This window comes from Garra rufa, chromosome 7 (genome assembly GCF_049309525.1).
Source record: "Garra rufa chromosome 7, GarRuf1.0, whole genome shotgun sequence".
Taxonomy (NCBI): domain Eukaryota; kingdom Metazoa; phylum Chordata; class Actinopteri; order Cypriniformes; family Cyprinidae; genus Garra; species Garra rufa.
This window is the reverse complement of record NC_133367.1, coordinates 44,969,660-44,986,511: the sequence shown is the minus strand read 5'-3', so window position 1 is coordinate 44,986,511 and position 16,852 is coordinate 44,969,660. Positions and strand designations below refer to the sequence as shown.

General features: G+C 34.5%; 1 protein-coding gene across 2 annotated transcripts in view; it reads left to right on the top strand.

Moving 5' to 3' along the window:
• The window catches only part of fxr1 (FMR1 autosomal homolog 1), a 45,170-nt gene that overhangs the window by 7,615 nt on the left and 20,703 nt on the right, over nucleotides 1-16,852 (top strand). The window contains exons 8-16 of one of the 2 annotated variants that reach the window (XM_073843937.1): nucleotides 1,175-1,345; nucleotides 1,432-1,510; nucleotides 3,158-3,267; nucleotides 3,356-3,442; nucleotides 3,525-3,729; nucleotides 13,173-13,388; nucleotides 14,225-14,425; nucleotides 15,638-15,715; nucleotides 16,256-16,341. In XM_073843937.1, coding sequence (XP_073700038.1) covers nucleotides 1,175-1,345; nucleotides 1,432-1,510; nucleotides 3,158-3,267; nucleotides 3,356-3,442; nucleotides 3,525-3,729; nucleotides 13,173-13,388; nucleotides 14,225-14,425; nucleotides 15,638-15,715; nucleotides 16,256-16,341 — 1,233 coding nt within the window. The remainder of the gene's footprint in view (nucleotides 1-1,174; nucleotides 1,346-1,431; nucleotides 1,511-3,157; nucleotides 3,268-3,355; nucleotides 3,443-3,524; nucleotides 3,730-13,172; nucleotides 13,389-14,224; nucleotides 14,426-15,637; nucleotides 15,716-16,255; nucleotides 16,342-16,852) is intronic. The other variant, XM_073843939.1, reaches the window with a different exon arrangement.

The window sequence follows — 16,852 nt, the reverse complement described above, 5'->3', positions numbered from 1 at the left end:
AGTAACATGCTAATCATGCTCGAAGCAGGCTAGCAACTTGCTAATCATGTTGAGAAAATGTTAAAAAACTTGCTAATGATGCTAACAACATGTTAGTAACATGTTAATCATGTTAGCAACATGTTAGAAACATGCTAACAACTTGTTAATCATGTTAGAAACATGCTAACAACTTGCTGATTGTTTTAGCAACATGCTAATAACTTGTTAATCGTGTTAAAAATATGTTAGCAACATGCTAATAACTTGTTAATGTTAAAACATGCTAGTAACTTGCTTACCATGTTAGAAACATACCAGTAACATGTTTATGTTAGCAACATGCTAGGAACTTGCTAGTTACATGCTAATCATGCTCGAAGCAGGCTAGCAACTTGCTAATCATGTTAGAATCATGCTAGCAACTTGCTAATCATGTTAAGAAAATGTTAAAAAACTTGCTAATGATGCTAAAAAAATGTTAGTAACATGTTAGAAACATACTAGCAACTTGATAACAACTTGTTAATCATGTTAGAAACATGCTAGTAATGTGCTAATCATGCTAAGAACATGCTAGTAACTTGTTAATCATGTTAGAAACATGCTAGTAATGTGCTAATCATGCTAAGAACATGCTAGTAACTTGTTAATCATGTTAGAAACATGCTAGTAATGTGCTAATCATGCTAAGAACATGCTAGTAACTTGTTAATCATGTTAGAAACATGCTAGTAATGTGCTAATCATGCTAAGAACATGCTACATGTTAGCGACTTGCTGATCGTTTTAGCAACATTATTAACTTGTTAATAATGCTAACAACTTGCCAGTAGCATGCTAATCATGCTACAAGCAGACTAGCAACATGTTAGTAACTTGTTAATCATTTTAGCAACATGCTAGTAACTTGTTAATCATGTTAGAAATATGCTAGTGACTTGTTAATCGTTTAAGCAACATGCTAGTAACTTACTAATCATGCTAGAATCATGCTTACAACATGCTAGTCTCTGACAGACTGTATTGCCTTCAAAATATTTCAACTTTAAATAAAAGTACTTTAAACTTCAAACTATTTCAGACTGAAAACCATCAAACCTAAAGTTTGTCTTGACAAGCTTAAATGTAGTTAATAACTCTGAAGAACTTCATGTAGAGTGTGTAATGCCAATGTTTGTTTGTGTGTGTGCAGAGTACGAAGCAGCTGGCGTCGGCGTTTCAAGAGGAGTTCACTGTGAGAGAAGACCTGATGGGTCTGGCCATCGGGAGTCACGGCAGTAACATCCAGCAGGCCAGGAAGGTGCCGGGAGTGACCGCCATCGAACTGGACGAGGAGACGGGAACTTTCAGGATTTACGGAGAGGTGCGTCAGCCGTCTGTGCACACTGTCACTACATTAAACCGCTTCCTCCTAATGGATACCATGCATTCTTAAATACTACGTTACAGAGCGCTGAGGCCGTACAGAAGGCAAGGAATTATCTCGAGTTTCTGGAAGATTCAGTGCAGATTCCTCGCAATCTTGTTGGTATGTGTTTATTTTTTTTTTTCATTTTGAAACAGATTGTGTAGTTATTTTAGCGTTAATGTGGTATTTAGTATTCATTAATGCAGTTAATTAGCTTTATTTTATATTTTCAGGTTTTATTTTAATTCTAGTTTAAGTTTTAGCAATTTTATGTGATCTATTTATTTGTATTTTTTGGACAGTACTTTATTTTTATTTCAGGTTTAGTAATTGTAATATTTCAACAAGCCTATTTCAGTTGGTTAAATTTCTAATTTAGTAGTTGCCAGGGCAAAATTCATAATTTTAATAAGGTGTATTTTTGCAAAATTATCTAGTTTGTTTTTATTTTATTATTATTATTATTATTATTATTTAGTTTTTTGTATGATATTTGTATTTTGCTTTATTCTAGCTTTATTTCTATGAATGTTTTGTTTTAAATTTTTTGAAAGATTTTCATTTATTTATTTTTAATAGTATACTCGCAAAACTTTTTTTATCATTTATTTATTTTTTATAGTTTTTTTTTTTGTATTAGTTTATTTTTATTTAAGGTTTATTCATTTTAATACTTCTCCAAACTTATTTTAGTTAGTTTCCAAGGCAAAATTTCTTAACAGTTCCAACAGTTTTCTCACAAAACCATATATATATATATATATATATATATATATATATATTTATTTATTTTACTATTAAGTTTTTCATATGATATTTATATTTTATTTTATTCTAGCTTCATTTCTTTCACAGATTTTTTTTTTTTAGTTTTTGTTTATTTAACAGTAACAACACTTTAGTGCAACAGTTTACTTGCAAAACAATTTTTTTAATTTTTATTTTTTTTTATCATGAAGTTTTTCACATGATATTTATATTTTACTTTATTTACTTTATTTATTATTTATGTTTTTTGATGATTTTTTTTTGTTTGTTTGTTTTTTTTTAACAGTAAAAACACTTTAGCACAACAGTTTATTTACAGCAGTGTATATATATATATATATATATATATATATATATATATATATATATATAAAAAAAAATTTTTGGACAATTAGTTTTTAAAGATTTCAGTTTTGTTAATTAACAGTAACAACACTTTAGTTAAACACTTTACTCACAAAACTATTTGTGGGCATTTTTATTTTAATTTTTTGGCATTAAGTTATTTTTATTTGAAGTTTAGTACATTTTAATATTTCTACAAACTTATTTCAGTTAGTTGGCAGGGCAAACTTTCTAATTTAAGTCAGATTTAATTATTTTTTTAAATTAACTTTTATTAACTTTTACTATTCAAGCTTTATTTCTATCACTGATTTATTTATTTATTTTTTTTGCTTCATTTAACAGTAACAACACTTCAGTGCTATTTTCACCTCAAACTTTTTTCAGATCAGGTTTAGTCATTTAAATGTTTCTCCAAACTTATTTCAGTTAGTTTCCAAGGTAAAATTTCTAAAATAACTTTAATTTCAAATGTAAGTTTGTTTCACTCGCAAAATGTTATGAGATGGGAACAAAATCATGTTTTGTGAGGGAAGCATAACGTTTCTCAAGGGAAACCCAAGACTTTTGTGAGAGAACACAGAGGCAAGAAATAGGTTTGACTTTACCTCACAAAATCGTTAAATCATTTTCAATGAAATTTTCTCTTTGTAGGAAAGGTTATTGGAAAAAACGGCAAGGTTATCCAGGAGATCGTGGACAAATCTGGCGTGGTGAGAGTGCGCATCGAAGGCGACAATGACAACAAACTCCCTCGGCAGGAAGTACGTCACCTGAAAGAAGCACTACACAGCATAGCACATCAATATACACACAGCTTATAATGATTTTTATGTATTTGTTTTTAAATAGGGAATGGTGCCGTTTACATTCGTTGGTACGAAGGAGAGTATCAGCAATGTACAGGTCCTACTGGAGTACCATATTGCTTACTTAAACGTGAGTATTAGAAACCCATTTCATAGCGATGACAGGCCGCTGATGTGTTTGAGAAACTCAAGCGCTTGTTTGCTTTGCGCAGGAGGTGGAACAGCTGCGAATGGAGCGGCTGCAGATTGACGAGCAGCTGCGTCAGATCGGGATGGGCTACAGGCCCGCCCCAAACCGACCCGCCGATAAGGACAAGGGCTACGCCGCCGAAGAAAGCACATCCAACACCCATGTCAACCGATCCTACTCCGGCAGGGGCCGCGGACGCCGTGGGCCTGGCTACACGTCTGGCTACGGTAAGACTTCTGTTTTAAAATCGGCGATCAAAATAAAAGTCAGGGCGACCATTTCACTCACATTTGCGACTGTGAAAAAATATTTAGGAGCACCATGTGCGACTGACCCGATCAGCATGTTTGTGTTTGTGCTCAAAGGTTTCTACGTGTTTTTGCAACATTGAGTAATGTATCATGGACATATCTCGCGAATCCTTTCATAAACAATGTGTAGACCGAGTGTAAATAAGAGATTGTGCAGTATAGCGAGCGTTGTTGATTGTAATATAGTTTTGTGATATCGCGAACTAATATTTTTTAAGGCAGTTTGTAAATGAGATATTGATTTAACTAGGGTTGGGTATCGTTTGAATTTTGTCAATTCCGATTCCCAGTTTCGATTCCAATTTAGTAAAAAAAACTAGCCTGGCTAACGCCAGACCACATTATGACTTCGTCATGATTCGTGGTCTGGGAACCACATGTTCATTTTCTCGTATTTGAGGCGTGGTTTATGAATGCCCAGAGCCGTTTATTGGGCGCTACGAATGTCTATCAAATGCGCCTGTGCGTAGCTCATAGTAGGGCTGGGCGATATGGCTGAAAACTATATCACGATATCAGTGTTTCATATCGGTCGATATCGATAATTATTGATATTTTTATGACCCATTTAAAATAAGGACCAGGAGAAAAATATATTACACTCAAGCATTTTTATTTTAAACTTAACCTGCCTCTGATCATAATCCCCTCAGTTATTAAGACAGAAATGTCAACAACCATGGAAAACTCAAATAATTAAAATGTAAACATAAGTCTAAAGTCACAATATACACTTAATTATCTCTTAATCCTCAATTCAAACCCCATTCATTGTCGATGAAGTGAATGGTCAAGCTAATGTATGGCCCAGAAGTACGGCTTGACCACAGGTCAGAGGTTGTTGCAAAGTACTTGGCTGATTATATTTATTTCTGCACAGATTGCTGGTTGCCAGTAGCCAACATTACTTCTTTCCCGGTACTTTAGCCTATACTTCGTGTAATAACAAAAATATTTATTTAAGTGAAAAAAATAAGTCCAAAACTTTCAACATTTTGAACAATAGGGCCTTGCAATCTTTTTTTTTTTTTTTTCAGAAATTCTTGTTTTAATTTTTCTGATAATCAAATGAAAGCAAAATCACTGATTTATTTTTAAAAATAAAAATAAACGGAGCTTTACTGTTAAAATTAATACATAGAAGAAAAATTATATTCAGTTAAAAAAAGGTTTAATAATAATAGTATTTTTTCAACAATTAAGTGGTGACTCTTTATTTTATTTTTATCATATATATTGTTTTATGTAAATTATTTAAATGTGAACATATAAACACCTACATTATACTGTACAGTAATACAAGACTAATATTGTTCTGTTACATGTTAAACCGTACTTTTATTTTGACAGGTTGCCGTGAAGTTTCAGTGTGTAATACAGTATGAATGATGCTAGTTTCACTAATGAAACGGTAAAATTGACAAAAAGTGACACTCACAGCAGCTTTGGAGATGCATTTATTGGAGTTTGTCTGTTCATGTGAGATGCAAAGGCCAAACAGTAGCGGGAGCGTCACGTGTGCAGTATGAGTGTAGTGAAAATAAAACGCGTCTCCTCCATTCATACATAAAGAGGCAAACGGAACATGCAGGATTCATAAGCCGCTTTTCCACTATCGGGCCGAACCGTTCTCAATGCGTAACCGTTCTGTTCCGTGCCGATTCGGGCCAGTCGGCACGGATACGGTTTGATTTTCCACTGCGGTGCAGATAACGGAACTATTTGGAATGTAAATACAAATGCGTCAGTCGTTGCCTTGGTAATGCAAGCCCCGCTTCTACTGTTATTGTCCTTTTGGACGCGATATGTATGTTTGAGTTTTTTTTTTTTTTTTTTTTCCGACACTGTTTTGAAACTTTTCTTAATGCCCTTCTCTGAAAGACACTGCACTATAATAAAAAAAAAAAAACTTTTTCGTTTCTCTTTGCACCCTCCAGCTGTTGTTGAATTTTTCTTTCTTCCCAAATATCAATATTAGAGCAAATGTTTCATCCACAGACCAAAGTGTCTCAGCCATTTGTATTTATATTTACCGTATCTGTTTACTGCGCTCCCGCTTTGCCATAGAGAAACTGGTAGCCAAGCAACAGAGTGGCGACGCCATGCAAACGCATTTTATCAGCCCGGTTCAGCACGGTTGTCTAACCGTGCCGAGAATTCCGTGCCGAGAACGGTTTGTAATCGTTCCGTGCCGTACCAGGCTCAGGTGGAAACACAACTGGAACTGTACCCGACCGTTCTAAGAACGGTTCGGCCCGATAGTGGAAAAGCGGCTATATTGAAACGGTCTTTTTGCATTTCAGTTTTCACAGACACTAGTCCATATCGCGATCTGAATTAATTAACAGACCAACTTTTGATTTATTGATCCAAAAATCGACGAATTCCGCGGCATTCCGCCCTATAGTAAAGTCTGTTTTTATGACTGGAGTCCGCGATCCCGTCTGTGAGGAGACATTGTAAACGCGCGATCATGTAGAGACAGAAATCACATGCCGTCGTGTAAATAAGATAAATAACATAAGGCTATTTAGTTTGTTTAATACAACAACGTGGACCCGTTCTGTAGGAAAGATAACCTTAACTTCTATTGTGATCTGGCGCTATGAACTGAACGTTAAAGGGGGGCTGGGCGGGCCGACGAAGAATACAAAATATCGAACGTTTTATCGAACACATTTTTTATTGATATCGATCTCTTGTCTATCGCGATATATATCGTTATCGTTTTATCGCCCAGCCCTAGCTCATAGCCAATCGTTTCAATCATACCGGATGACGTATACAGAGCGATGGTTTAACGCCAAAAGTTGCTCTTTTTTCAAAATAAACTTGCGTTCTAAACTACTTAGAACACTATCTAAGGGGCCGTTCACATGTCGCGTCTTTTGCGAGCTAAAGTTCGTTATTTCAAATGTAGACGCGCAGTATGCGCGCGCATAATGGAAGCGACGCGGTTGCGACGCGCTCGCGTTTTCCATGCGCGAGCTACAGAGCGGTTTGGAAAGGAGAAAGCGACGCGCCTAGCGTTTTCCACGCGTTTTTAGGCGCAACATGTGAACGGCTGCATCGAATGATAACTTGCTGCCATGCTGGATCCATAGTTATAAACAAACTGCTTCGGTGAGTCGCATAGAAGGCGTCATCGTCTTGCTGCTCCCTCCCCGTTCTGTGATTGGTTCCCTATCTGAGGTGAAAATTTGGTCCATGGTTTCCAGGCTGCCTTCCAGCGTGAATAAAATCGCGCTGCGCGGAAGGCAGCGTGGGGACACCCAGGCTATAAAAAAACAACAACAACAAACACAAAAGTCAAACATTGATATATCAAACATGTTTATTTTCAGTGCTAGCTTGCAACATATTATTTTATTACAGGGGTTCTCAACCTTTTTTAATATCAGGGCCCCCTTCTTCTCGGGTCAATTTTGCAAGGCCCCCCTATGCCTGACATTTCCTCTAAAGGTGTTTATTTTTGAACCTTTTTCATTAACCTAAACGTTTGTTTTTGCCTTTTTATTTTTCTCCTGCATGTTATAAAAAAATTCAAACAAACTTTAAATTAAAGCTACACTTTTGAATTTAAAAGAAAACCCTCTGCTCTAACTTTTTAGCATGAATATACATATACAGATTTAAAGCTCCTAAATTATTTAATTCAGACATTCTTCACAACTAAAGAGTACTCTTTCTTAAGTGACTGAATATCTACTGTTTGTATTTATTATAAAATAAACATATAAATGAAAAATACAGTAAATGCATTGTAAATCTGTTGATGCTGGTGCTCCTATGTGCATAAACACCACTGACCCTTACAAGATCCACCTCTATGGGCGAGCATTCATTATAAAAAAAACTCACAGGACATTCATTTTGAAAACTATGCAAATATTTAGAAATTTCACGCAAAAATACTATGGATCAGAGCACCGAAATCATGAATAGTTTGTGAATCAACAGCGGACTTATGCGTGAGTTTGTTATTATTACTCTGATCCTCTTTGACTTTACATTAGTGCGAGGGTTAAATGAAGTAGATCTGTCTTCCCGCAGGGGTATAAGTGACTTTTATGTGGGCTTTTGCGGGACGAAATAACATATATTCCTTCTGGAGCGGGCGGGTGCAGGACTCAAATCCGTCCCTTGTAAATCTCTAAGATGAAGTTTGCGTGCAGCGGAAGATTTGTCTTCGTTTTTTTACAAAGCGTAGGCACACTTTTAAACGCTTACCGCGATCCATCTTGTCTACAGATGTTTACATTACCACGTAAGGTCCTGGCAGATTGCACATGCGGAAGGTCCTGGCAGATCACTAGATGAAAAAATGCACCCAGGAATCGAAACGAGGAATCGAAATTTTAATTTTATATTTTATATTCCAGAATCGGAATCGATTTTCGATTCCCAACCCTAGATTTAACCCTCTAAGCGCCAAAGTCGCAAAATTGCGACTAATAGTTAATAATTTCTCATTTGTATTCCCTACCACTAGATGGCAGACATGTAGTACTTCGATTCTAGACCAAAATTACGTCATGTTCCTATTCAAAAGGTGCGTTCCATTCGACCGTAAGTGGACTGCGAAGTGGACTTCACAGGGTATTCCGCCATCTTCAGTGAGATTCCAAACCGAAGGGAGCGAACATGTTCAGTTCGAAGGGCACTGCGAACGGCATAGGGAATAAGGGAACATCGGTACTTCACTTCACAGGAAGTGGACGGGGAAAACTACCCAACTGTCATTGCGCACCGCGTCACCAATTAGAACTAACTATGGAGCACAGCCGTTGAAGTTTTTTAAAGGCTCTGCAATGGAGCGGTTGCAATAAATGTTGTTGTTATTATACAAATTAGAGTGTTTCTGAATGGTTATGGCGATTCATGTTACATTTGCATATTGTATTGTATGAATGAAAGTAAAACCGGCGAGGTGAGGCTCTATCTTGTTTTATTTAACGTTACCACAAGATACTTAAATATAGGCTGCGTGTTGGAAAGAAAGTGTGCGAGATAAGACCACTACAATCTGTTAACGGTCTAAACATATACATTTTGTCTATATTTATTATATACATAAGTTTATATGTATTTTATATGTATTTAAATTTGAAAGTTAGGGCTGGCGATATGGCCTAAAAATAAAATCCCCGATTTTTTCCTCAAAAAATCCGATTTACGATTTAAATCGATTTTTTCCCCCCTACTTCTTATAGCATGTAAAGAAACCCAAGCTTTTCCACAATATAAATGGGCACCATATATTTTGCAATATACATTGCAACTGCATCAGTGATCGCTTTCCACCTGGCCCCATTCTTATCATAGCAGAGTCACTTAATAATAACTTCTTGTGTATTTAACTGTTGTAATAAATCAATACCTCGTTTACAAACTCCCTTAAAAATGATTAAAAGCTGTCACTCATCTTAGTTCGCAATATCACAAAGCTCTATTATAATAAACGAAGCTACTGCCCATTCAGTCTCTTATTTACACACTCTCTACACTTGAGATACATTAGTCAACATGCAAAACACATAGAAACCTTTGAAGCTCCACTCAGCGCAAATACAAATATGCTGGTCGGATCAGTCGCACATGGTGCTCCTAAATATTTTTCATAGTCGCACGTAGTAGGTTTTTTTTGCCCTTGAACTGCTGGTCGCACCGGTGCGACCTAAGATTCTTTTTAGTCTCACCATTGAGAAATTAGGTCGCACTCTAGAGCCCTGATCTGCAAATAATTCACCATTGTCTTCGATCATCTCTCTACTCTGTTTATGTGGTAAGTGAAATTGTATGTACTGTAATGTAACAGGCTAACTTGCTAGCAAGCAGCTAATCATGTCCCCTTAGTGACTCGCGTTATTTTACCAGAACGCGTTATTTGTTTTCCGTTCTGAATACAGCGGTTAATTAGGCGCGCCATCATGTGGTCGGACAATATTTCCTCTTAATTATTCTGCCATTGGTGCAATTACAATGTATCTAATATTTTTATTAAAAAATCGCGATACCTTGATTTAATAAAAAAATAAATTGTCTTAAAACGTAAATTCGAATTAATCAAAAAAATCGAAAGAATTGCCCAGCCCTATTGAAAGTAAAATAAATTACAATATTCATGTTATATCATAAAATGCGTGACCCTGCCGTTGATTTGCTTTGATGACGTTCAGGGCATTCCAAATGAGCGATTATTGTTAGCGAAGTCCACTTCAACGGATATACTGTGCTAAGGGAGTAGGGAGCAGTGAACACTGCGTAGGGACCCTGTCGATCGGAACGCACCTAAAGTGTTGGAGGAAATAACAGACAAAGTGAGCGATCTTCATTGATGCGGAAGCAGTACAGTTCATAGCGTCTGAGTAAATTGTCAGATTTGTGAGGAGAAAAGCACCAAAAGGCTGATCAAAAAGTTAGCTACTGTTCACATGCGATTTACTATATAGAATAGTAATGATTTAGTACTTCTTCCTGTTTTATTGTTGGTTTCCTCTTTTCTGATCATTTGGAATGAGGATAAAAGACAAACTATGTGCAAATTAGTTCAAACATCCATTCAGTATCTATTATTTCCTGAATATTACTGATGAACTAATCAAAAATTAGGCTACTGTTCTCATGCGTTTTAATTCTATATAGTATAGTAATATAGTAATAATTTAGTTCTTTTTCCTGTTTTATTGTTGTTGTTTTTTTCTTTTCTGATCATTTGGAATGAGGATAAAAAGACAAAAAAAAACATCAATTCAATATCTACTATTTCCTGAATATTATGAAATTCAACAATGCTGCCTCCATGATGACGTCATAATATGCAAATTAGATGAGTATATTTACACCCCACATAAACTTTCGGTCATGCCCAACATTTTTCTAATTTACAGTAGATTTCTATCTTTAAGCCCTTTCAGGCCACAAGCTTTTGAAATCTTGATGTCAAAATCCAGCATTTTCCCCAAAAAGAAAAAAACCCTGGCGCCTAAAGGGTTAATACAACAGTTAAATAAACAAGAAGTTATTATCAAGTGACTTACGTTGTCTGACTATAACTAGTGTTGCTTTCGTCAACGAAAATTATGACTAAATATCATCGTCAACGCGTCTTTATCATGTGACAGACGAGACGAGACGAGACGAAATTTAAATGCTGGTCATGTGACAATGACTATAATTAAAAGTATAATGCAATATCGTTGACGAATAAAAACGAGACTAAATGTGGTTTACAAAATAAAATCGGTGCTAAAATGTCTCTTTATTTTCGTTGACGAAAACGAGACGAAACGAAATATGCCCACTAGCCAGAGCGACGTCACTTCCTCAAGCCACATTCGCGGCAAAAGAAAAAGAAGAAACGTAGTAGTGATGGGAAAATGAAGCTTTTCGAAGCACCGAGGCTTTCCCCTCAACTGTATCATAAAAAAGTACATTACTCGAAGCTTTTCAACACGTTGCACACTAATGCCATCTTGTGGTCAAAGGTGGAAAAAGTCGTGCGTGTGATGTCCAAGCGATTTCATAAACTAAATCAACTTGTGATACGAAAACCATAAGAAATAAAAAATAAATAAAAATGTAATTTTACTTACACAAGGTATAAATGAATTAATCTGTAAATAAACTTATAAAAAAGAAAAAAGAGAGACTAAAATACAATTTTCATTGACTAAAACTAGGCTAAATGTCATCAGTTTTCGTCTTGACTAGACTAAAAAGAGTATGAACGTGACTAAAACTAATAAAAACCAAAATGACAGCTTCACACAAAGACTAGACTAAAGCTAAAATTAAAACCCACTAACTATAACACTATTGCCTGATTTTGCTCTGGTTCAAGGTCAAAAGTAACGTTAGTCTGAAACAAGTCACAACTGAGCCGGTGCGCATCTCCATTCAAACACAGCGGTGTTCCGTTTATGAATGAATGTGCGTTTCTAAACGAATCTAGTGAAATGATTCAATTTCCTATTGATAAAGACAGTCACTTGCTTTATTCCTGAATGAACCAGCTGTTCGAACAAATCAAATGAATGAATGATTCAGTAATTAAATCAGTGTTTCGCCGCCACCTGCTGGCAGATCTTTTCAGTTATTTAAATAATTTAAAATTTCTGTATTCAAAAAAGTATATTTAAAACATTAATCTCAACGTGAATTTATGAATTTGATTGCACTCATGCCACATCTGAGCCTCATTAAACAAATGAAAAGGTAAAAACAAAGGTACAAAACTAAATTCCCCTGTAAATCTTTTTAAGGAGTCAAATATCACCCTGTAATGGGAAGGCTAATTTTTTTTGTCAGATTTTTTTGATTATTGTTTGATTATTGTTTAAGTGCTCCCTCCTGTACACATATGTGACCCTGGACAACAAAACCAGTCTTAAGTCGCTGGGGTATATTTGTAGCAATAGCCAAAAATACATTGCATGGGTCAAAATTTTTGATTTTTCTTTTATGCCAAAAATCATTAGGAAATTAAGTAAAGTTCATGTTCCATGAAGATTTTTTGTAAAATTCCTACTGTAAACATATCAAAATTTTTGATTTGTAATATGCATTGTTAAGAACCTAATTTGGACAACTTTAAAGGTGATTTTCTCAATCTTTTTGATTTTTTTGCTGCATCAGATTTCTGATTTCAAATAGATGTATCTCAGTCAAATATTGTCCTATCCTAATAAACCATACATCAATAGAAAGCTTATTTATTGAGCTTTCATTTGATGTATAAATCTCAGTTTTGTCAAATTTAACCTTAAGACTGGTTTTGTGGTCCAGGGTCACATATTACAAAACCATTTTGCTTGCAGTTTATTTTGAATCACAAAATTCTAAATAAAATGACAGAAAAACAGTACGAACTGTACAATCCACATACAAAGTGTTTTGAAAATGCTTCAAAATGTTTCTTAAGCAGCAAAGACTGAAGACTGAAGACTTGAGTAATGATGCAGAAAAGTCAAGTTTTGATCACAGGAATAAATTACATTTTAAATTATATTTCAGTTGAAAACAGTTATGTTAAATTACAATAATATTTAAATTTTTGTTTTTACTGTATTTTAATAAAAAAAAAAGACCTACAATTATTTTAAATATTACTATTAATTTTACTATTAATTATAGCACAAAATATTTCATAATTTATTGATTTTTTTCGATTAGTTGATAACATGACAAATTCCACAGTCTGCAACCAGCTTAAATGGCTTTTTCCAAAACGGCACACAAGTGCTCCTAACAAAAAAAGTAAGCATACAGCCCTGAAAGTCCCGATTTACTAGATATCGGCCAGATGATAAAAATATCGGCCGATATATCGGTTGACTAAAAACACTTTTCTTCCACAGGCACCAACTCCGAACACTCGTACGCCTCGGAAACCGACTCTGAACGCAAGGAAGAGCTGAGCGACTGGTCCTTGGCTGGAGAGGAGCCTGAACGCAACCCTAGACAGCAGAGGGACAGCAGAAGGAGACCGGGAGAGGGTCGGGGCAGGGGACGCGGAGGACCCGGGGGCAGAGGACGTGGCTCGGGAAGAGGGGCGTCCAACTCCATTAGCTCAGGTATACTTTTAATTCACCAGCACAGATTTTAGGGCACATTTTCCATATCGCATTTACATTTTATGGAATGAATTCATAGAATATGGCCACCTTTTTTTTTACCTAAAATGAGGGAACAATTGAACAAGTTGCTGGAACAAATTGTTGATTTGTGATTTCAACGATATAAATGTTTTTTCTTTCACAAGCAGGAACAATGAAATGTCTGTATTCATCTAAAAAATATTATTAAAAAAAAATTATGTATATATTTTTTTTTATTTTTTTTTAAAGTACAGCAAAAACAGTAAAATTTTGAAATATTTTTAGTATTTAAAATAACTGCTTTCTGTTTGAATAATTTAAAATTTTTTTAATTTATTCCTGTGATTTCAAAGCTGATTTTTTTTTTGCATCTTCAGTGTCACATGATCCTTTAGAAATCGTTCTCATATTCTGATTTGAGGCCACAATATAAATTTAAAACAATTAAATATCTGTTTTCTCACCATATCTCTCCAAGCCTGCATTTATTTGATGCAAAGAACAGCAAAAACAGTCAAATTTTGAAATATTTTTACTATTTAAAATAACTGTTTTCTATTTGAATATATTTTAAAATGTAATTTATTCCTGTGGTTTCAAAGCTGAATTTTTACCATTATTAATCCAGTCACATGATACTTCAGAAATCATTCCCATATTCTGATTTGCTGTTCAAAAAGCATGTATTATTAGTAGTATTATTATTCTGGTTAAAACAGCTGAGTATGTTTTTTTTTTTCAGGTTTCTCTGAATAGAGAGATTGCATGCATGTTGCAATATTTATTTTATTTTTGTTCATCTTTCATGTCAGTCCTGAAAGATCCAGATGGGAACCCATACAGTCTGTTGGACAACACCGAGACGGATCAGACGGCAGACACGGATGCCAGCGAGTCCCAGATGAACACCAACCGTCGCAGACGCTCCCGCCGTCGCCGCACAGATGAAGACACCACAGTCATGGACGGCATGAGCGAGTCCGACAACACCTCCCTCAGCGAGAACGGCCTTGGTAAGGATATTCCCTGCATCTCACTGTTCAAAATATAGTCTGTACACATATTGCAAAACCTACAGTTTGCTCGCAGTTTGTTTATAATCACAAAATTCTAAATAAAATTACGGGAAAAACTGTACATTTCACATACAAAGTGTCTTAAAAATGTTTCTTAAGCAGCAAAGACTGAAGACTGGAGTAACGATGCTGACAATTCAGCTTTGATCACAGGAATAAATAACATTTTAAATTATAATTTAATTGAAAATTAATTGTTAAGTTGCAACAATATTTCACAATTTTTCAGTTTTTATTATATTTTTGATCAAATAAATGCTGCCTTGGTGACCAGAAAAGTCCTAAAATGTTTTTAAAAATGACTATTACTATTAATTATAGCACAAAATATTTAATAATATATAGTTTTTTTTTTCGTATTGAGTTAGCTGGAGTTGGTAACATGACAAATTCCACAGTCTGCAACCAGCTTAAATGGCTTTTTCCAAAACAGCTATCAGTATCGCAAAACCAACAGTTTGTTGGCAGTTTATTTATAATCACAAAATTCTATGTTAAATTAACGAAAAACTGTACAATCTACATACAAAGTGTCTCAAAAGTGCTTAAAAATATTTCTTAAGCAGCAAATCAGCATATCAGAATGATTTCTGAAGGATCATGTGACACTGAAGACTGGAGTAATGATGCTGAAAATTCAGCTTTGATCACAGGAATAAATTACATTTTAATGTTAAATTACAATATTATTTTACAATTTTTATGTTTTTACTGTATTTTTGATCAAATAAATGCCGCCTTATATTCAAATAGAAAACAGTTCTTTTTAAATAGTAAAAACAGAAATTATTTTTAAAAATTACTATTAAATTTACTGTTAATTATGGCACAAAATATTTCATAATATATAGTTTTTTTAAATTATATTCAAATAGAAAACAGTTCTTTTAAATAGTAAAAATATTTCAAAACTTTCTGTATTTTTGATCAAATAAATAGGGCCTTGGTGAACAGAAAATTATAAAAAAAATTACTATTACTGTAAAATTTACTATTAATTATAGCACAAAATACTTAATGAATAGTTTTTTTATTTTTTATTGCCTTCTTTGATTAGTTGGAGTTGATAAATTCTACAAACCTGCTCGAATGGCTTTTCCAAAACGGCTATCAATATTTAAAGTCAGATTTTCCACCAATCTTTTGTAGATGATGCCGAAGCTAAACCCCAGCGGCGCAATCGTAGCCGCCGCCGCCGTTTCCGCCCTCCTGAGGAGCGGCAGCCAGGTATCGGTATGAATTAACGCTGGGTTTGTGTTCAAGCGAGTGTTAATCCAAACTGCATGGCGCTGATCGCCTGGAATAACTTCAGGACATCAAACTAAACCCACATGACCAAGATCAAATAAATTGAGTTTTTCTCTCTTGAGGCATTTGTGTGAAATAACATCCAAAAGTGATGCTCATCTGGAATTTATGAGTTTAATCTGGTTACACAATTGCAAATAACATTGCTTTTAATGCTGTAGGTATTAATTCGCATGGTTTATGTGAACGTATGTAAGGTCTTTTACCTCCAAGGATTCATCCAGCTTCTCTTTTCCACTGGGAAAGTGAATCTATTTTACATGAACTTAACTCATTTTGCATATTGGATCGTGTTTAACGACCAGGTTTAAGGTTTCTTGTGTGTTGCAAACAGTTGTAAAGGCACGATTAAGAGCTTCGGCAGAGGAACGCTTTAGAACTTAGCTCTTGGTCTGTTGGTATATTTGATTTAGGAATAATAAAGCTCATTGCTAATGAAATCATTGCCATCTCTTGCAGTCACCGTGGCTGATTACATATCACGAGCCGAATCTGAGAGCAGACAGAGAAACCCAAGAGATCTGAGGAAGAACAAGAAAGATATGGTGACTATGTTTCTTCTTTTATGTCTCTCTGCGATTAGTTTTAAACTGAAGAACGGGTGCATAATTATCAATCTATCTAGGAATTAAATAATGTTTATAGTTTACATTGTTTATTTTTTTTGGATATAAGGGATAGAGGATAGAATATGGCAAACATTTGCTGTTTAACTAATTCGTCTGTTGTTTTTTTTTTTTTTTCCTATATCAGATTTCAAAAGGAATATTTGTACTTATATATTTATAATACATTTAATATTATTTTAATATATATTTTTTTTGTGCAGTACATTATCATGTTGTGATCAGAGTTATCATAGTTAACTTAAACATCAAAAACAAAAAAAGTTGCCTATAATAAATTTAAACTAAAAATGCATTTTTCATATTTATATTTGTATATATTTTTAATATTTATATTATAAATTTGTTTGTCATTTCTTATTTTTATTCCATTAACTTGATGCACTAAAACATAATTAAAAATTGATACAAAATGTATATACATGTTAAA